The sequence below is a fragment of the Oryzias latipes genome, chromosome 12, assembly GCF_002234675.1.
Source record: "Oryzias latipes chromosome 12, ASM223467v1".
In the NCBI taxonomy this organism is placed as follows: domain Eukaryota; kingdom Metazoa; phylum Chordata; class Actinopteri; order Beloniformes; family Adrianichthyidae; genus Oryzias; species Oryzias latipes.
In genome coordinates, this window is record NC_019870.2 from 13,596,713 (window position 1) to 13,619,405 (window position 22,693).

The following is a 22,693-nucleotide window of genomic DNA, read 5'->3' on the forward strand; positions in this document are numbered from 1 at the left end:
AAGCAATTCTTTTTTTGATGGACTTTTATTTCCACTGCATGCATCTTGACACTTTTAATATTAGTGCATAACTGATTCTTTCCCTTTTACAGAATGGGGAGAAGAAACAGGATAGATCCTGGACAAATTCAGACTTGGCTGAAACAATTTCTACATGGAAGTTTAAGCAACTTCTGCTGAAGAAGAGTGACAGATTTACAGAGAAATCACCCCAAAACAATTTCATTGACACTTTTTTCTTCTCTTCTCTATTTTTTTTTGTTTTTGTTGCTAAATTGACTTTCCACCATTTTTGTGCCAGATTCTCTGGAGTCACTACAGTTGCAAGACAGTGTTGTTTTTTTAAATGCCAAAGGCACAGAACAGAAAATGTCCACATTCCCCTCTGGAAAATGTACACATATAATATCACTTTAGATTTAGACAATTAGTCGACAGAAGATACAAAAATCTACTCATCAAAACACCAAAACATTCAGATTAAGATATTTGCTTATAGTGTCAGATTTTTCACAGTGACTACACTTTACAATAACACAAAGTTCATATCTTTTATGATATGTTCACATGAAGAGGTAATGTTATGAATAGTTTTCACGTGAGAGAAAATATCAGTTTTATTGCCAGAGATTCTCACTGAGCAATACCTCTCCATTGGTGGTAAAGCTTTAAAAAAAAATATTAACGACAAGAAAACCACAGAAAGTATTTTTAAAGCTTGCCTTATTGACAAATACTAAAGTTAAGTGTATAACCTTCAAAATAACCGTAACAAATCAGAAAAGTCAATGCAAGTCATGGCCTTCAAGCCAAAGACTTGCAATTGAAAGGTAAACAAATATACATTTTGTAGATATTTTTTGCTCATTTTTAAAATAGTTTTAAAAAAGATAATGTTTATATTATAAATAAAATAACAGATAAAAAAATAAAATATGTGCAAGGTACATTCTAAACAAAATGTCTTTTCAATGGTCCATGTAAAAAACAAAGATACTTCTCATGATATGTTAGACAATAGTTCATAGATTAATGCAAAGTATCTATCATTTTGCTATTTTTACATCCACAGAACTGACATTTACAGATAAATGCCAAATACTGAGAAAGTTCTTTTTTGCAATGATCACTTTAACAAATTGCATAATTATTGGAACATGTATCTAAAAAATCTATCTCACAGGCAGGTCAGACATACATTTTTTGAACATGCAATTGTACCGCTTCATGATGACTTTTAATATAAATAGCACAGGATAAACATAGCTTTTAAGCAGTACTTTACGTATTCACAGCTGGTGTCTCAGGACATTTTGCTACTGATGGTTTTAATTCATTTTCAATTTTTTTTCAGAATTTAAATTTAGGGTAAACAGGTTTTTACACAGTGGATACATAATATTTGTAGCACTTCAGTGGGATGATAGTCAAAATATATCACGATAAATGTATTTAGCATGACATATTTTGACATGATGGGGAGAAATTCAAATTAAAATTGAAACCAAGATTTAACATTTTAAATTCAAATCCAGAATTTAAAATATAGAATTATAACTAAAATTAAAATCATCAATCGAGAATTTTGAATTAAAAAATTAAAAACTCAATGTATTTTTAGGGTGAAGTTTGAATTCAAATTCAATCTCAAATTCAAACTCAAATTCTCAATTTAGAATTTAAAATTAAGAATTTAGAAATAGAAAATTCAGAACTCTAATTTAATTTTAAGGTGAAGTTTAAATTCAAATTTAAATTCAAATTCAATCTCAAATTCAAATTCAAAATTTTAAATTTAGAATTCAAATTTAATTGCAAGGTGAAGCAAAAATTCTAATTCAAGATTAAAATTTTCAAATATAAATCCAGAATTCAAATTAAAAATTGAATTCAGAATGTGGAATTTAGAATTTAAATTTAAAATTTTACTTTAAAGAAAAGTTCATAATCATTCAAATGATAAAAAGCAATAAAAAGAAAAAAATAAATATTATATAATAATAAAAGAACATTTAAATTTCATTTTAAAAGCAAATTAAAAAATAACTATAAAAACAACTATTCATTCACATCCTTTCCCATGATTCTTTGCAGGAATTTTGCAGCCTTTCTGTGACATCCCAGGCGCCAGATTGAGTCTTAAAGCAGCAATTGTTCAAATTTTAGCTGACAAAACATCTTTTTGAATTAAAAAGCTATATCAGACCTCTCAGCCTGACACTAAGAAGGAAACTTCTTAGTAAACTGTGACGTTTTCGAAAAATTATTTGGATTTTTTTCTCTCACTGACTCGAGCACAGCAGTCACTGTCTGCAAATCTTTGCTCTTGTTTTTCTTTTTTCGCCTGTCAGAGTTTGAGCTCTTCTTAAAATATTACTATGTTGGAATTATCATTTGTCTGCAGTTAAAAATAGGCTGATTGTTGCTCCTCTGGCTCTTAACATAAAGTTAGCAGAAATGAAATGGAAGCTTTTTATTTACACTTTGCATCTCATTTCAGCCAAATGTCAGAAAACATTCACATCTCGTAAATAAACGCAACTTAACAATGAGATATTCATAAGAAATGAGGATACTTCAGTTTCGGTCATCATGATGACACAACAAAAGACAAAATGGTTTTAATAAAAAGAACTGTGCTTGTTTAGCAAACTCATTGTGAGCTTTGACTCACAATGAGTTTGCAGTAATGAAAGGCATAAGGACACAAAGACTTCTGGCTCATTTTTTAGTATTGCTTCATATATATTTGTTTTATTTTTTACATGCCTTTCAAAAAGACAAGTCTCAAATTGTATTTTTTCTACCCTCATAAGTGCCTTTCATTCAGTTCTGTTTTCCACCTGGCCATGGTGTGATAAATGAGCATACACATCCACTGACTGACATCATTTCATCCATTATTCTGGAGAGAGAAGCTGGGAGAACATCATCATGCTTGTCAGCTGTGAATAAAACCTAACATTGTAAATGTGTTTTGGTAAGTTTTTGTTTTTCTCCTCTCTTAGCTCTTTCTGATTCCCGCTGGTTGTATTTATTATTTCATCCCTCTGCGGAGCATTTGATTTGCTGCAATGAGCATGACGCTGATGATAAATGCAATAGCGAAGGCACAAATCAGACTTTTACGCACACATGTGTGCTTCTCCTGCTGCGTTGGGCTTGCTGTGGAGAGAAAGAAGAGACAAATCAGTACACCTGTGAGTCCAAATAGAGTTTAAGTGAAAACAAACTGAAAAACGAAAGAAAGAAAGGTCGTTTCTGAAACGTACTGTCAATGTCTACATGTGACTCTGGGCTGGTGAGGTGGTTCTCTTCAGTCATGATGATGTTCTCAATATCTTTCATGGTGAGGTGGTCACGGAAAGTATCGTACAGGAGTCGTTTGAGCTCATCCACAGTCAGTTTCTGCATGTCGCACTGGGAACACAGAAAACCCCTCTTACAATCCAATTAGGAGGAGAAAAACCTCTGCCTCAACACCCCCCAGGGCTGCAGAAAAGCTGCAGGTCAGCATTTGGCAGCAGAACACACATTGCCTTTTAGGAATCTGTGATGATTAAGCAGCTCTCACTGGAAAGCTCCTCACAGAACAAAGGAAAGTCACTTTCTTCAACTTGTAACCTCTAAAGAATATTAGCTGCTGAATAAACAAAGTCGTTGTTGTAGCATCCTGTGAACTGAAGATGGACGGCTTTTTAATAAAAAAGAATTATCATTTAAATGAAGTCAATCTCCAACACTCACTATGTTGGTAAAAATAAATCCAAAAGGATGCAGAGTAAACAGAATTTGACACATCAATTGAGCAACAAATAGGCTCTTTAGATATGCGTAGTTTCCTTTAGTAGTGTACCTTCCAAAAGACAGAATCAAAGTCTGCTCCATGGAACTTATCAGGCATTCCAGTAGCAGACAGTTTGGGACCCAGCAACGTGACAAATTCCTCAAAGCCAACCTGCCCATCACCTGATGAGACAGGCAGAAATGCAAACACGTCACCACAGAGCTCATGTGTGGATAATGTGTGGCAGAGAGAGTGTGAGACGTACCATCCATGTCAAGTCTTTGGATGATGACCTCCAGCTCCACCTCGTTGGGCATGTAGCCCAGCGAACGCATGGCCATCCCCAACTCCTGCTTGGAGATAAAGCCGTTCCCGTCTCGGTCAAATACCTTGAAAGCCTCGCGGATCTCTGTGGAGAAGAAGAAGGAGGCGTGAAACAGGCATGTTCATATGGCCTTTATCGCTTCTACTTTCATACTGTCACAGGGCTGGCTGGGTCAAACGTGGATGGAAACTATGGAAGCACAGAGTTCAGATGAAGACTTTGAAGCAGCTCACAGCAGTTGATGGATATGTTTATATATAGAATTTCAGTTAGCTTAAAAAATATCATCCTCCTTTTTAGGGGGATGTGTGCATTTTTTTTTTAGAGATTGCAGGTGTAGTTTTTCTCCAAACTTTTACTGGACTGAAGTCCTTTATTACAAAATAGTATGTCTCGCAAACATGCTTCCTCGTATGTAAAAGATGTTTCTGCTAAATGCTGTTGAGGACAAAAAAATGCCACATTTTTGAAAGACCCACTCTGATTGTCTCTTCATGTATTTTCAAAACAATTCTTTTAAATATGATTGTCATTTTTAGCCAAAAAAAAAATCAAAACAAACCTTTGTCATTTTCTAGGACATGGTTTCTGCAGAGCGACAGGAGTTCATTGGAAATTCCCCTGTTAAGCTTAATTTTCTTTAAATGTGTCGCCCATCGTGAGGAAAAAATACTACAAGAACATGTTAAAACACCAAAAAGACTTTAGGTGCATTTGATGTAATGATTAAAATAACTCTGCCTAAAATACAAGGAAAAAATATGTTTTTAGTGTCCGATGATAAATTTGGTACCATTCAACACATTATATATTAGAAAAAAAGTCATAATTCTAAGGAATGATTTAGTTGTCCCAATCAGAGTTTGATTTTCTGACTGTATTTTGCAAATATGAGCCCAGTTTTGCAAGTTCTCTATAGTGTAGCTTCTAACGGCAAATATTCATTATACTGAAAGTTCTCAATTACACTAAAATTTTGCATATGAGATCATGACATCTAACCAAAAATGGCCTTTTTTCTTAACATAAAAGGGTTTGATTAAAGGAGTTAATAGAAAAGGGGAGGGGAATTGAAGTACAAAAAACATGACTGTTAAATCAACCAAAAATGAAATCTAATCTACTAATCAGAGTCCAAAATCAAAAAAGGTTTTTACTATTTTTTTGGGATTAAACGTGTTCATATGTTTTACTCCACTCACGTTGGTAAAACACTGATTTTTTCCCTACTTACGTCAAATCGTTTAATTATAAAGTGGACCGCTCTGCATGCACGTGTGACTTTGCAAATACAATTTGTATGCATGGACACTAAAGGACAAGCAGTGGTCATTTATCTTTTGCTCATGAGTCAGAGCACTTTAGAAGTGATGGATAGTAGATTGTGGTTCAACTAGTGATGGTATGAGCTCACATGGTGAAAAAAAAAAAAAATACAAAAGGAGAGTAAATTGAGGTCCTTCTGGTCAAGTGACATGGTCCCTTACCATCCCTTGACATATCGGACACAACATTTGTCTAAATTACGGCCAGCAGGGTTGCTTGAGTTTTGTTATCTTCCCTTAGCACCATCCTCGACTTAGAGTCGTGACCTCTGGTGCCAGAGCCAAATAATGAATTCACTGAGCCAGCTGAGCAGTGGCTGGACTACTGATTGTTTTACTTGTGAGAAGACAGAAACATTCTTTAAAACTTTATAGATGGAGCAAAAATTGGCATTTCTAATCATGTTTTTAACTTGACAAAATAAGAAATATATTACCACATTTCATCATTTGTCTGTATTTCTTTCATTAAAATATTGTAATTTTATATAAAATTATTACATTTAAATTAAATAATAAATTAATTTTGGCATCATACTTTAAAGTACAGTTTACTTGAGTTAACAGAATAAAAATGAATGTTTGATTTAGAAACAGTTAAATGTTGATTAAAATGCATCTCAATACAGAAATATTCAGAAAGTTAATTGATATGTGCAAAAATACTCTCACAAGTACAACAAAACGTTCCTTAAAAGCAGCAATGTGAAAAAAGGATCTTTCTCGGAGTGCAAAAAAAAGAAGCTTACTTTGATTCTGTCCTTGATCAGGCTGTCGGGGTGACCTTGTGAGGATGCAACGGCTCAGCTATCTAAAGCCAAGGCTGTGTCTCTGGTCTTGTATTTAATCACAAGATTGAAATTATTCAAGCAGCTTTTTCCCTGGAGCGGCAAGAAATCAAGGTCTGGACGGCTAAACGTTTCTATTCGTACCAGAGAGAAACAGGAAGTGGAGGAGATTACTTCTAAACAAATAAGTTTGAAATTGAACTAAGGTCAAATCAGACTGTATAGGAGGTGGGATTACTGACTATAAGACATAGAAGCAAACAGGCAATGCAAATTTTTTAGGTTTTTTATTTTTGTGGTAAGTTATTAATGAAAATCTTATAATACATGTTCATCAAACTAAAGACAAAAATCATATGTGTCATTATATATTATCTGTCTCTTTATTATAGTTTAGTGTACATATAGATTTTTACCCTGATCTCTGTCTGTGGAAACTCTAAGGCAAACCCCCCAAAAATAGCTCTAATGATTCGCAGACGCCATATCTGCTGACTAACTGATCCTGACGACCTTTCTGACTGTCTGAGAGACTGATTAATGCTTCATGATGGTGCCAACCATAACCACTCATCAATATGGCACACAGTGAAGGCTGATGCCAAGATGCCCCGCTGCTCTTGTCCTGGCAAAGAATAAGTGCCTCCAGCAGGAGCAGGGAAGCCCCCGAGGCGTTCATATCCAAAATAAGCAGGAAATCCAAATGTGTCACGGAAAAACAACTAAAGAAATCAAAATCTATCTGTGTATTAATCAGAGGCTCTTTGAAATTTTAATATTTCTGCAAAAAAAAGGAAAATATAGTATTCTGTTTGCTTTAAGTCCATAAAGAATCTAACACTGAATGTATTGAATGTGCACAGTCATAGATCAGTTTGGCTGAATGTAGACATGTTTTATAAGAATGCCACATGCTTTTAGATGGACTCAAGATAAACGATGAACTCCAGCATGCAGGCAGGTGGGAGAAAACCACGAGCTCTTAAACTGGTTCTGATTAGGCTCCCAATATGTTCAGACCTCTACTCTGATAATCTGGGATAGGTTAAAAAAAAAATAAAATAAATAAAAACCACAATCATGTGTGTTCACTCCATACTGGATAAAAACAGGTTTTTCTGTCCATAAAGGGAAAATCCCAAAGCACTCATGATTTCAAGAGATCAATTTTCCACCATGAAGCCCAGCAGCTGTGCTGTCATTCTGAGGGGATATTTTTAATGGTTATGATGTAGAAGTTTAGAAGACCTTTTTTTTTTCTTAGAGGATTTCTACCAGGGTTGTAAATGTCACATCGTATGGAACTTCTCATAACTGGAATGGTTAAAAAAACAGGAAGAAATATATTTGAATAATCAGATCAATAACTAAACATCCAAGAGAGAGAATGGAAAATTTAAAGAAAATTCCACTGACATCAGATAACCAACACAAACAATGATAGTTTAACAAAAATGTCATTATTATTATCGATAATTTAGTTGGGTTCATTTAATCCAATTTAAATTAGGTAATTATTATTTTTCATTTCATTCCAGTTAAGCAAAATGTTCCTATTCTAGTTTTAATAATAGACCAGATCTGTAGAATGACTAATAAATGATATAATAGATTTTCTATGTAATTTCCCCATGCTAACCATGCATTTAGGCAACTGTCAGGAGGAATGCTCCCTCTGCTAGGAAGACACCCCTGGCAGAACCAGACTCAGCAAGGGTGACCATCTGCTGTGACCAGTCAGGTTCAGAGAGGACAGGAAATATGCAAACAATAAAAGGATTTTCACTAGACATAAGGGAGAAAAAGATTGCAACCACAATCAGGACATATATTTATAGCTAGTGAGAGCAGACAGAGGCATGCTCTTTATTTATGAGCATATTACAGCAAGTCATAACATTTTTTTTTACAAACTAACAAAATATGCTCTTTTTCTTCTTCTAGTACTATAGTTCAAACTTTGTGAAAATATCAGCCTAAAACAGAAAAGGCCTCACCTTGCACTTCGACCACTTATTTTCATTGTTTTAGAAATTTTAAACTGTTTTTTTTTCCCTGGAAGATGGGCTGCATTAACATCTGTGAATTTATATTAAATTAAACATATAGTTGCATCCAGATTTAATACACACACTTCTTAGCTTGTGAGATATGCTTTTTGTTCCTTTAAACAAGTTGGAGGTCAGATTTGAATTTCCAATTAGGTTTATTCAGCCCTTCAGTCATGATTTGCCATTTCCAATCTGCCGTTTTACAGATACTTGTCAGAATTTGGTGCTTTGGAAGACCCAGATCCATCAAACCACAAGCAGTTGAAGGGGAAAAATAATTTAAAACATAATTTTAAATTATGCGGAAAAAATACGAGACAAAAAAGAAGACAATGCAATAAAAAGTAGCTAAAACTTTGCTTTGACTTCCTCTACTGAAGGTCTAATTCAGTGAAAAAGAAACAGCTGTGGTGATTAATAATTTAAACCAGGTGTGAACATGAAAAGGAGGTAATCCAAGTACAAACTGCTGTAGAAAATGCCCAAAAAGAATAATTCAAGAAGTAAAAAAAAGGTTAAATGTTTCCAATGAATCTTTTTTTTAAAGGAAAAACACCAGAGTTTCCACAGCAAAAGTTACATGCAACATTAAACATTAAATGTAAGAACCTGACATCTATGAGCCCCATTATTCCACAGCTGCTGTCAGTGTCTGTCCATTTTTACCAAAGCACTAAAATGCAGTTTCACCAAAACAAGAAAAGAAAAAAATAGAATAGAGTCCTAATAACAGTGCTTGTAAAGGAAAATATCCCAAAGTTCCCTGCTGGGATTGTCCGGTTTACTGCAAAAACAACAAAAAAACACCTTGCCACCTTCTCTAATGATCATGACAGTGAGCGATACAGTAATGGAGTTGATGCAGCGGGAGGCAGATGAAGGAGCCTGGGCTCCACAGGAAACAAACAGAAGAGAAGAACAACAGGCAGTTCTCGTTCTGCGGCCACCACATAATTACACTTCATCTGCCAGATTCCTGAAAATCTCTCATGTCAGATGCCAACTGTGGCCAAAGATAAACCAGATCGTTTAGATGTTTATGTGTCCAGACACATTTACATACAAAATATCCACTTTAGTTCAAAGAGACTCTTGGTGGCATGTTGGTCAGACAGGATTATAAAAGCACCAAGTGTTCTTGATAAAGAATCATAGAATTAAAGGACCAAAGAAAAGTTTTTTATATATATATATTTTAAAAACTTAATCAGAAATGAGGGCAGAAAAACAGCAAAAAAGGCTAGTTTTCTTAATTGACTGTTTTTTTAAAACTTGCCAAAAATATCAAAAAATTAATTAAATGTTAAAAAGGATACCCCAAAATTGGATATCAATGGTGCAAAATACCTGGATAACGTTAAAGCCGTACAAGCAATCTCCACACAGAAAGGTCCCCCGTTTGCATGTTTTCCTTGTTCATGTGTGGGTTTTCTCCGGGGAGTCCGGCTTCCTCCCACCGTCCAGAAAAAGGCTTCATAAGTTAATTGGTTACTCTCAATTGTCCCTATAGATGTGATGTGTGTATGGGTGTGTGGGGCCTGGATAGGATCCAAGATAGGATCCGGCAGCCCCGTGACCCCGATAGGGACAAAAACTGGTTTAGAAGATGATAAATGCATTTTAAAGCTGTAACTGTGTTAAGGCCTTCAGATTAAATACTCATGCATGGCAAACATACACACACACACCTTCAATGAACCTATGAAGCATGTTTTTGGACTCTGGGAGGAAGCCGGACAAAACCCACAAGGAGACTATGCAAACTCCATTCAAAGAACCCTCTCAAGAGACAAGAGTGCAGACCGCTACACCACCCGCACATGAAAAAAGTATAGTTATAATGATCTACTTTGATGATCAAATTAAAAATTCCATTATTTCTTTGGTCAAAAGTTTACGGTAATTTCCTTGCAATTCTTAAAAAAACTTTGCTCCAACACACACAAATAATTAACTAAAATGAAAAAAAAAATCTAAAATGTGACACATACGGTTTGAGAAGCTAAAGTCATGTCCACGTTGTTTCTGTCTCTCTTTTAAAATTTTTCCCAACGATGCATCTAATAGAACACAGAGGTGTGAAAAAAATCAATAATAACAGCTTCATTACAGCTGTCACATTTTTCTTCACATTTAGAAATGTCCTGTCAGCATATTTATCTTGGTCTTCCCTTTAAAAACTAACAGACATGCTGCCATCAAGCAGGAAGAGGACGTGTTGCTGAAGCGCTGCAGAAAAAACAATTGCTGCTGTCAGAAAGGATTTGAAATCACTGCCTTCTGCTCTTTACAGGCTGAGGTTAAACCTGACTGCACATTTAGGGAAAGATCCTTTTAGATCTGGAGCTATACTTTAACAGCAGCTGGTGTTGTTGGGATTTGACAGACCAGATTCATTTTGTTAATTGGTGTTTCAGCTTCACTGTTCTTTTTTCATTTTGTTTTGTGGCTAGAAGGTTAGAAGTGTCCCTCTTTGTTTTAAATCTATTCTCAGGGTCTTAGTGGCATAACACGGGCAGTTTAAGCAGACAAAACCCCCTGTGCTTCTGGCAGTTTCTCTGTGAGTCACTGTTCCTGCTGAGAATACGGTGACATCCTCTCAATGAAGACTGATGGAAGCCTGCGTGAAGAGCTCAGCGAGAGTCCTTCAATGTGTCTGCTGCAAGTGGATCTTCATAACTGAAAACACTGGACTACACTCAGAAAATGGGCATCCAGTAACATCAACAGTCAGACTTTGGTTTTTTTAATCAGCAAGAAGTTAGAATTTCTATAAATGTCACATGTGCAGTAATTAAGGCTTGAATAAAAACAAAACAGAATGAATGAAATGGACTGAGCTGGAGAGAAGTGATAGGAAATCCCCACAAATACACCACAACGTGCATTCAAAAAATAGGTTTGTCCACTTGTAATTTGACTGCAAACAGCGTTTGCATTTGTAAGCATAAACAAGGACAGCCTTGCATACAAAGTGGAGGATGTTCTTCACGTCTCTACAATGCTTCATGTCTGGGGAATTCTCCTGCTAGCTGCGAACTATAAATATTGTTCAGATCCTCTGTCAGCATTGCACCGAGAACTGATACAAGCTCTCAGAGACCTCCAAGAGTGTAAATGCCAGGAAGCCAAGACTGCTCAGCCGTGAAACAAATGTCTTATCTGTGTCAACAAATGTGTAGGTGAAGTCTATGCCAGTTCTGGTCTGTTTTTAAAACAGTGAGACGATGTGAGATGTATTTTAATGTTGAGAAACATGACAACATTTATTTTTCCAATTCTATTGTTTGACCACTTTTGCTTATACTTTTTTAGGAGTTTGGCAGTCTTGTGTTTGAATACATGTTCAAATCCTTGTTTGTTAAATAAACTTTTATGTACACCTCATAAAAGTCATTAAAATAACATTTTGTAGGTTTTAGAAATAAATTATTCAGTGAAAAGGGCCAGTTTTATTCTTGCAATTCCCATCAGAGATTTATAATGAGCCGAACCTGGCACCGGACCTCACTTTAAAACTGGACTCATTAAAGAGGGAGACACTTGGCTGGGAATCGTTCCCATTTTTACCTCGCAGAGTTCACCGTGCTGCACAGGAGAAGGAATATCTGTCAAGAAAAGTGTCATTATGTAGGTCTTCAGCATATAACCTCAGATAAAGAAGTACAAGGTTTATTTTCCCATCTTCCTGCTTGAGAGAGTTCTCAGCCTGTGCAGTCTAAAAATAACAAAAAGTATGACTGGGGTTTAAAAAAGTGAGAAAACCCCCCCACAAGTCTCCTACAGGAAGTGTTGACATGGGACGGATGTGAGGCTTCTTTGTTCTGGATCAGGCACGACAGTGGAGGTGTAACAATTTGGGCTCGTTTCTTAGACACTGACATTGACAGTGATCTATGTACAAAAAGACAAACCCAAGGCCGTCTGTGTCGTTCAATTCCTGCCTGGGGATCACTCTCGTGACATTCACCTGTCTTCCTGCCTTTTAAATGCTCTGCTATCCTGTTCCTCTTTGCCAGAAAGTTGTCAGTTTTCTACAGCTCCTCAGCCAGGGTGACCGGTTCACATTCCTGCCTGCCTTTACCTGTACCTGCAGTGTTACATTTCTTACATTTTTCAGGACTGTTTTTTTGTGCTTGTCTTTGCTTCTGCCTGGTTGAGTGAACCCTCGCAGGAGCTGGTTGATTGGAATTTGATCTGGACAAGAAGAATGTAAAATGACTGGATCAGTGCACTCGGATATTTAAAGAGAAGTAGGTGGAAGAAGGTGGAATGAAGGAAAATAGAAGGCTGTTTGGTTCGTTTCTCCTCTGCTGCCTTTCTATGGCCATCCAGCAGCCAAACAGAGCAACTTCATGACTGCCAGAGTGCCGTTTCTTTCCATCTGTCACTCTCAGGTTCATCTCACTACGACTGGTTGTCTCCCTGAAGCTGCATCTCCAGTCGCTGTTGCTAAGAGCGACTTCTGTTTTTTTCTCTTTTTCTTTTTCTCTTCACTTCCACATTCTGGCTGATCCTCTCTAACTCTGTCACTGTGCTGCAGTGCTCTTACTGCTGCCACATAAGTTGAGAAGTTTCTTTTTCTCAACTCAACTCCGGCTCAAATGCTGACCTTTAACCCTGTAAAGCTCACTGCATCAAATTTGTAATTGGGATGTTTTTTATAAACCCTTTAAAATATCCACAAACATTTTTGCAAAAGCTTTTCACTTTTTCATGATATAGACCGTATCAGATATGGTACGTTGGGTGATTTGGTAAGTTTTTGCTCACAAAATGTTAGTTTAAAATGCAAAAGAAAAAATAGCACCTTAATTGTCTGAAATTTGATCCAGACATTTTTAAAATTATGTTACTGTTCTGTTTCTACCTGGCTACCCTTCACTGACTGCCTGTGAGTTTTATCTTTAAGTAATCGTGCACCGCAGTACCTCTCTGAGCTTCTCTGTCCTCACACTCCAATCAGCTGATCAGCTTCTCCTGGAGGTACCGAGGTCTAAGAGGAAGCTGTATGTGCACCGAATCTGTGCAGCTCGTTACCACTGGCAGACATCATCAGTGTCCATTAAAAAAAAAAAAAACTCTCAAAGCCTATTGTTATAACCAGGCCTTTGACACGGCATGAGACTCTGCTCTGCTAATGTGTTTTTTTTGTTTTACTTTTATCTAATGCTTTTTTACACCTATTTATACGTTTTACATTTAAATATTTTAACCTCTTAGTTGTTTTTAATATTTTAGAGATTTTACTGCACACCGCCTTGTTTGACTATGGTTTGACTTTTTAAGGTGCCATAAATGTAAATAAACCCATAAAGAATTAATGATTAACAATTTTGGCATTCCTCTAATAAAGCAAAAAAAAAAAAAAAAAAAAAAAAAAAAAAAAACACAAAATGATTTATTCTTACCATAAAGATTTGAAATAAAGCAATTGGAGATTTTAAGAAAGCGGTTATTTTGAAATGATAAGGAAAAAGTATTCCACTGCCCCCAGTGGAATGATGAGGAACTACAAGGCAGAAAACATGGACAATGGATATATTGTTTTTAAGAAGTTTTAATCATGCTAATGAGATAAAGATCTAAGAAATGCAAATATCAAACATGATATTACTGGTTGTAAAGGATAAACCTGTGTCTTGACATCTTTGGGATTCAGTTGTGACAGAATTCAAAGCTCTGACAGTCAGTCCAACGCTGGAGGTTGTTTGAAATAGTTGCACAAAGGAATAGCAGCCATTAAAAAGATTTTCCTATTTTTAAGATTTTTCAGAAGTATGGTTAATCCCCCCCCCCAAGAAAAAAGCTTCATAAAAGCAAATGCACAACTTTAGTACAACACTGTTCACCTGAGGTTGTTCTGAATCTTAAACCCATTATTTGCAGATGATTCTACGTTTTTAGACGGACAAAAGCTTGCAAAGTCACTGAAAAAAGAAAACTGTTAAAAGAGGGAATGATAACTTTTCCCCTTAACTCTATAATTTAACTGTGGATTCCTCCAGAGAGAGCACAATGCTGTAATTAAACCTTAAACGAATCGTATTCTTGATAAGAAATAACAAGTATTTGTTAAAAATTGTCCACAACAATCACCATCACGGGTTGAATGCATATTGAGTGTGAACAAGGACAAAGAAAAGGAAGGATGCCATGTCATTGACCTGATCCACCCTGGCAACCGTCTGCTTAAAAAACGTGCCATATAAAGAGCAGACCCATTAAGAGCTGCAGATGCTTTAGCAGCCTCCAGAAAACACACGCTGCGCTTTAGATCATCACAACTGTCATCATTACTGATGTATTTATTATGTGTCGTAAAGGCAATATTGAGTCTATTTAAATATGATTGTAATCAAACTACATAAAATAAACTTTTGCACGTAAATGAAAGTTTATGGGCATATAATTGAAAGGTACACATCATTTTACAAGAGCAGCACGTCATCCTACATTTTTATTAACTCTAATCATTCAAATCCAATTAACTTCAAGACGATCTTCTAAATAATTCCTGGTCATTAGCCTGTTTTTAAATAAGTAATGTTTGCCACTTACTTAGCTCTATAAAACTCGTGTTTTCTGCATAAAACCTTTTATTTATTGGAAAATAAGAATTCCAGCATTGAGCACATCACACTGAAGTTATTTTTTGGGGAAGCTTAGTTGTGAAACAGATAAACAAGAGACCTCTTACCATTATACTTAAAAGAGTTTTACTTATTTTGGGGTAAAGAAGCAATTGACCTAAAAGTATTTAAAATCAGACTGATCCTGAGACTAAAATGGTGTAAAAAATACAACTCATTGGGGTTTAACAGTGGACTTGCTGGGTCATGCTTTAAATGTTCATTTGCAAATGTAACATTCAAATGTCATATGTTTATCTTCATTGCTTTAGGAAACAGGCATTACAGTAAAAAAAAGTTTAATTAATAATCCTTGCACAAAATGAGTAATTGTCTTATTTTATGGACCAATAAACAACTAATAAGCAGTAAAATTGCTATAAATTGTTTCTTCATCTTTTCAGTTTATCTTTTTTTGATTTAGTCATTTAATTTCCACTCTAATCATCTTTGGATCTGTTGTATAAGCATTCCCAGTGGATTTTTATTGGTAATTCTGCCATTTTTTGCTAAAATCACCCCGACTTTGAGTTTGTGGTTTTTCCTCTGAGTTGTGGGCGGGGTGTTGGGGTAAATTAAGCACTGATTTCCAGATGTCCCTTTGTTTACATGCTCTCCTGCTATCTTACAGCCCCTCACAACCCCAAGCTAAAATACCGGTGTAACTAAAATGGCGACCAATATTGGAGCTACCCAGCTGTACAAATTTGAGCCAGATGTCAGCTCAGACAAGGAATATGCAGAAGTACATGGATCTAGTATTCCACAAGTGGATGCATCAGAATGGAGTGGAGCAGGGAGCTTGTGGCTTGCTAGTTGTAGCTCCTACGTCATAGCTTTTTCTAACAGCATTTTTTTGTCTGTTCCAGATTCACAACAAGTTAGATAAATCTTTAGATTCTCTAAATCTAAATATTCATCTTTAGATTAATCTTAATTTTCTTTATATATGTCTTCTCATGAGAAAAGTCTACAAGAATATGTAAAAACACCAAAAACACAATTTTCAGAACTGTTGACAAAAAGCATCTTACAGGAATGCTAGATGCATCTCACCTCTTTATAAGCTCATCCTGTATGCCATGTCCCTAAACAAATCAATTGGCAAAAAAGACAAGTAAAAAGCTGTCCTGTGATCTTTTTTGAACAATAAAAGCTTGCTCCTCCAATCTGACAGTAAAATCTATCAGAGGATATTTACAACAGACATTAAAATTTTGCCTTTGTTTACTCTGCATTGCTCCAGTAAAATAAATGTTAAGACTGACCTATACCATGTCATTTTAAATGTTTCTAATTTTTTACAATCTGTTTTATTTTGTTATAACCCCAAATGGACCCCAAAAGGAGGAAGTTAGGACTTCTTCACATATCTAGACTACTGATTGCTGTATAGAAAATAACATATATTAAAATTAATGACTTTTTCGTTTTGTTTGCAAAACAATAATGTAGGCTTTTATTAATGCATGTGTTTGAAGTCTGTTTATTGTTTGCTTGTGGGTCAAAATTCTTCAGCAGGTTCCACATGTTTGTTTTAAACTGAAGCTAAAGGCTTGAGCTTGTTTATGCGACACGAGGCAGCTTCTTTGGTGTACTGTCCATTGCACCACGTATCTTTTTTAGCGTGATGCAAGGTCCTTCTGTCCTTGTACTTTGTGTTTGTCAGTGCGCGTCCCCTGCAACAGACTCACCAAGGGAAAGTCCTTTGGATTTCACTGCGGAGTGTTTCCCATTCTTCACAAAATAACCTTTTTATTTATTTATTTTAGTTTTTATCAGGAAGAATACATGTAGACCAGAGCTTTACATTAAACTACAGTGAATTCTGTCACATCTATTAAAACTGTGTTTTTATCAGGTTTAATCTTTAGTTATGTAAAAAAAACTGCAATAAATGATCTGTTTACATTGGTATGCACATGTGCCTTTATATAAAGGGCAATTGTGAGAAATAAGATTAAAGGAAAGTGACAGGAGTTAAGCAATCAGGTAGCTTCTGACCAGCAATAATTATAGGTTTTGTGAATAAAAGTTTTATTTACTGAACTTTTTTTTCTTTTAAAGGAGCAGTTCAGTGAAAAAAACATTATGATGGGTCATTAAGAACAAAACCCTGCTGCACTGTACACTTGGATCTTGCAGGAGTAGCAAAAAGGACATGTGGCAGATTCTGAAGGGTTGAGAATTCATTTAAAAAAAAGAATAAAGGGAGAAACCTCCTCAGGAAACCTTGTAAAGAACTTAAGTAGCGTAGTGACTGAAAGTTTGAAAATTATTGACATATTGAATGACAAATTGAACTGTGTTTTCAAACCACTAATGAGCTGAAGTTAAAAACATTGCACCATTATTGAAAATTCAGGTTCCTGAGTAAACATCGTCACAATTCCACTGTTTGGATTATTTATGACTCTGGCTTTTTATGTTTTCAATAAAGAAAGTGGATTTCAATGTCACGTGAGTGTCTGAAAGCAAGGGCAAGCTGAGACTTGAGGGCAACCTTCAGACAGAAGCGCACAGGAAAAGAATTTCCTTCCACATAAAAGACTCTTGATATGAAATCTTATCGGAAGAATCTTTGCTTTGCAGTCTGCTGGCTTTGTTCCCAGCCACTGCTAACTGTGCTTTCTCTTTGTGAGGACCAGTTGCCATAATAAAGCCTCCAATAATTAACAGCTCAATAGCAGATTAGACTTCTGACATTGTTGGGTGATGCTTTAATCCTGACAAACAAATCCAGTTTTCTTCTGAATAATCTGCTTTGGTATTTGTGATTGACCTGCAAAGTGTTTTTTTAAACTTGTGTGATTAAGCATAGCCACATCCAAGTACATGTCTCTTCAAGATGTTTGCTGCAAAAAATAAGGGATACCCTGGTTTTTATGACATTTTTTCTTATAAATGTATAGGTTGGTCGTTTTTGAATCAGTAAAAAATGAGATAAAGTTAGAATAACTACTTAAGCTCCAACCCGAGTTTTTGAGATCTGACAGGGTCGTGCAGATTCCAGTGGGTTCAGTCGCGGCAGGAGCTCTCCGAGGTGCTGATTCCTCTCCCGCTGCGCCTCGCGTGCGTCTTTACGCGCGATCACAAGTTCAAACCTGAGCGGACAACCAAAGACAAGAAACAGCTCACCTTCCACCTCATCCTCGGGCAGGCTAACAGGGGTCCGGTAGGTGAGGACATCTGGAATAGTGCAAAGTCCCTTGTACATGAACCTGGTGGTCACAGCGCGCACTGGCATTTCTGCGAGGGAAAAGCAACAACCTTGTCGCGATCTTCATATAGCCTCGCTCTCTGGAGTTTCGACGGTTTCTGTCCTTGATATATTCAGAAGGAATGTGATCAAAAGCCTTATCTGTTTAAAGTTTAGTCCGCTTTGCGTTCTGGATTTCTTTGTTGAAACAGAAAAAAAGAGAGAAAACCAGCTGTCAGTGCGGGCGACTTGAACCAACAGGCGGTCTAAAAATGACATTTGTCCAAATGCATCATTTACTGTGAAAGGGAATAAAATTATTTAAAAAATCGCTTTTTCCAGGTCAAACTTTTCCGTAATGATCCGTTCAGAGATTCAGGAATCACAATAAACGTCCAAATATTCAATCATCTCAAAAGTACGATCAGAAAAAAAGAAATGTTCAGCATCGCAGCTCTTCTTATCACGGAAAGCCTTACAAAAAATAAAATAAAAAAATCCGTTATGGCTTCCTAAATCGTCTCTTGCCTTCTCAGAGTCTTTTCCTGACGGATTCTGTCCCACTTTTCTGTTCTTCCCCTTTCTAGCGTTTTCATTTAAAAATTAAACAAACAAAACAAAAACAAAAAATAAGGCAAAAATGCAGCAGCAAGAAAGCAGATCGTCTCCAGGAGAAAAGGTATAGATAGAAATTGTCACATATTAAAAAAAATCGTTTCTTGGAGAGGAATTTCAAGAGAATCCTGGGTGACCCCCGCTCATCTGATTCAGGAGGCAGCAGCCTCACTCTGTCTCTACTGGTGTCTGCTGCTGCAGACACCAGGAGCAGCAACAACAGCAGCAGCAACAACTCTCCCACATAAAACAGACACAACCTCTCCCAAAAGCTGACCCCCCACCCCCCACCCATCCTTTGATTTTCTCAAAGCTGCTTGTCCATAAGCATCGATCCTAACAGTTAACTTTACAAAAAAACTCTCAACGGTTGAAGTCATGAGAGGCTTCCGTTTATGTTAGCATTGAGTTTGAATAAAAACCTCTAAATCAAAAGATTATTCAAACAATTAAAAGCAAAGCTTTGGTTGTTTGACCACATTTATGAGAATTTCATAACCTCCTTGAAAACATTATACAGTTTTTTAGAATTTTCCTTTGAACAACAAACAGAGTATAGCTTTCAAGACTCCCCTTTGCGGCACGCACTGTCTCAGATTTGAGCTTTCCAGGAAGGTTTACAACAAGATTTAGGTCGTGACTCACTGCTCACTCAACTTCCCCTTGGGGACCAATAGTGGGCTTTTTTTCTATTAAATCAATTTCCTGGCTAAAAGTATTTTCCAATAATTTTCTTTTGTTGGATTTGCCCTGTAGGTCAGCCTTCTACTGTCATACACACTTCACCCCCAGACCTGCACTAAAGCTTTTTTTCACTGGACTCTGAAATTACTTTTTTTTTTTTGTTTTTCCTTGACATTGTGTCCTGAATCTCTTTCCAGCGGTTTGAAAATCTAAATCTTTACCATTTGTTTCTTATTCTTTGGGATCATAATTTCATTTTGTTTTTTTATTTGATTAAATAACAATAATAATAATGAATTGCACTTGTTTTGTGCTTTTCCAAACGCTCATTACACTTACAATGTGTATCCATGAAAGTCAAAACTACTCTTCTCTCTTTGGCATATTTAAGCAGCAGTATCCTTTGGATGACACACAACTGAAAGAGTAGTAAATCAATTAATCTCTATTCCAATAGCAAGATTGAAGTTTTTTTTTTATATATAAATGTTTTACTGGGGCTGAACAAGAGTGAAATTGATGAAAATTTTAAGTAAGGATGAATACTGTTAGGAGTGATTAGAAACAGAATAGTTAGAAACTCCCTTTACATTTTATTAAACTAACTTTTACCTTTTATCACATTAATGGCTTAACTTCGATTCACTATGTATTATCATCTCAAAATTATATTACACTCCAAACAAAGCACAATCAAGACTATTGTCTCGCAAACATTCCTTTAACATCCTCCCTTTTCATCTTTGTGTGTTCTGGTGTATGCGTTCTGGCAAATGTCTGTGATAACCTCAGAGAGATCTGACACTTTAGGTGCTCTGACCTTCGAGCATCTAGCCTGCAACAGTCTGTGGGTGGGTTTTTCACACCATGATCCATCGAATGAGGTTCTGAATATGCAAATGCAAGGTATATATGCCAGGCCTTTTTCTGAACCCCGTTGTTCGGACTTTGAATGCACCATGTTCATCTGCCTGTCCCTTTCGTGTTTGTACAAAGTAAAACCTCCACAAAAGAAAAGTTTTGTCTCTGAGTCATTATTCATTATTTCTGTGTGCAAGAAACTGACGGGGTTACGAACTATTACAATACAGACCTTTCTAGAAAATCCAGTTTCTTTACAAAAACTAACATCAAATAGGCTTTGAAAGAAATGGCAGTAAAGAAAAACAAATCCATGTGCAGATTTTACAATTCTTGTAAATGAAGAGGGATTAAAGTTGTAAATGTGTTTTGTTTTTAAACTCAGCTATTGTTTTTTCTTTTTTCTTTCTAACAGTCATTTTTGATTTGTGGGAACAGTTCAGTTTAGCCCCCAAATAATGGAATTCTTTTGTTGCTCTGTAGACGGACGATTGCCATAACTCACAGTGTTTGGGTTGGATCTTCCAGTAATTTCCCTTTTTCTACTAACTTCTCTTAATTTGATGAGAAAACCAATGAATTCTGTAGTCAGTTTTTTGTTTGTTTTCTCTTTTTTTCACTTTGTTTAGTAAAATGTCTGGTTATAAGTATGGCAGATCAATCACCAAACACAACACCAACAGAGGGCTTTTCCCATTACATAAATTAAAACTACAACTCTTTTCTAAAAAAAAAAAATAAATAAAAAGGACCAGAACTCTGATTTGGCATCACTTGTTACTACTCTTCACTGGTTTAAGTCCTATTTTCAGAACAAAACGTACAGTATTGCGGTTGGCAATGGGCTTGAGCTGTGGGGTACCCCAAGAGTCTATCTTGGGACATCTTTTATTCAATCTGTATTTGCTTCTTTTAGGCTATAGATGTTACACAGCAACATCATACCCTACCAAAGACAGAGGAAACTTAGATATAAATTTCCTTCACAGCAGGTGTATATGAACCTGTGGACGTTCTTGCTGCATCCATCAGATCACGGTGGGTGCAGAATGACTGGTTTGTGGCTAAAAACACGCAAGCCTAAGATAACCTTTAAACCATAGAAACGGTAAAGAAGCTCATAGTCATGTTTAGTGTCTTTCTCAACAAGTCAACGTTAGAAATGATATCGTTATCATCATTTTACTGTCTCAAAAATATAACCAGAGTGGCAAGTATGCAGTTGAAACAAGACATGGAGACATTTATGCATGTATCTCCAGCAGATTACTGGAACCGTCTGCTGATTGGTTCAGAGAAAGTGCTGTAAGGCAGCTGCAGTGCATCCAAATCCCTGCTGTTCAGCTCCTCACCGAAAGCAGAAGTACGACCACATCAGTCCTATCCTCAGCTTGTTGCACTTTCTTTTATTGTATTCTTGTTTTAAAGTGATTTTAATTATGATTCAAATTGTACTGTTGTATTTGTGTTTATGTCATGTTTCTTTTTTTCCTGTAAAATCCATTTGAATTACTCTATGTATGAATTTTAATAAACTTGGTTTATCTTAACTATTATCACAAACTCCAGCTTTTTCATTTGTTTGTTTTTGTGTTATGAATATGTGGCTGATTGCAAAACATTTTTCTGATTGTATTGGGTGTTTTCTCGGTTCCCATCAGGATACTGGCCGTTAAAAAATGCCTGATATCAATGTCAGGAATGTTTCTGTTGATGTTCAAAATTCACAAGTGGAAAAGGAAATCAAAACAACTTTAATAATCCTCACAAGAAAACAGTTTGCAGAATCCACAGCTGCCTAACTGGAAATGGATCTCAGGGGGAAATCTGAATTTACTCCTGACAAAAATCTTTGTCTTGGGAAGAAATAAACAAGCAGCTGGAGAAATCTGCAGCAGTTATTTGTTTGTGTAGCACACAAAAAGTATAGCACACACACCCGAAACATCCAGTCTATGAAAGACTGTGACTTTTCAATGTGGTGTGCCCATATGAACAATGCTGAAAAGTGAATCCTCATGAATCCTGTGGGTTAGTATCTTTCTGCCCTGGTTCACACCAGATAAGTGTGTTGTGTGTGGAATGCAAGGGGGAGCAAGAGCTGAATTTGGTTCCACTGGTTGGTTCTTCAAGGATTTTATGGAGGTGGCAGGTCTTCCCGCCCCCCCGAATGTGAAAGGATTGTCTCCCTCTGCTGCACCTGAGCTGCCCACTGACTCTGCACAGACAGAAAAAGAGAAGGGCTTTGTTTGAAAAAGGAAAGACTGTTGCTCCCGTTTGACAATGCCTACACTATATCACGGCAGAGATAGACACAGGACATAGCTATTTTCAAGAAATGAATTTCAGTCGCAAATGTTTCTCTCAAATGAGAAGAAACTAAACCTGGAAACAAAATTGATTTTTTTCCCCGTGCACCTCTGGAA

The 22,693-nt window shown here is 36.3% G+C and overlaps 1 protein-coding gene across 1 annotated transcript; it reads right to left on the reverse strand.

The window, feature by feature from the left end:
• Positions 1-9: 9 nt before the first annotated feature.
• On the reverse strand, positions 10-18,934 carry cabp7 (calcium binding protein 7). Its single transcript, XM_023961118.1, has 5 exons — positions 18,047-18,934; positions 4,053-4,196; positions 3,857-3,969; positions 3,273-3,420; positions 10-3,165 (listed from the first exon to the last, which is right to left on the reverse strand). Exons 1-5 carry the CDS (start codon positions 18,153-18,155, stop codon positions 3,038-3,040), a joined length of 642 nt encoding a protein of 213 aa, XP_023816886.1. The 5' UTR covers positions 18,156-18,934; the 3' UTR covers positions 10-3,037.
• Positions 18,935-22,693: the final 3,759 nt, after the last annotated feature.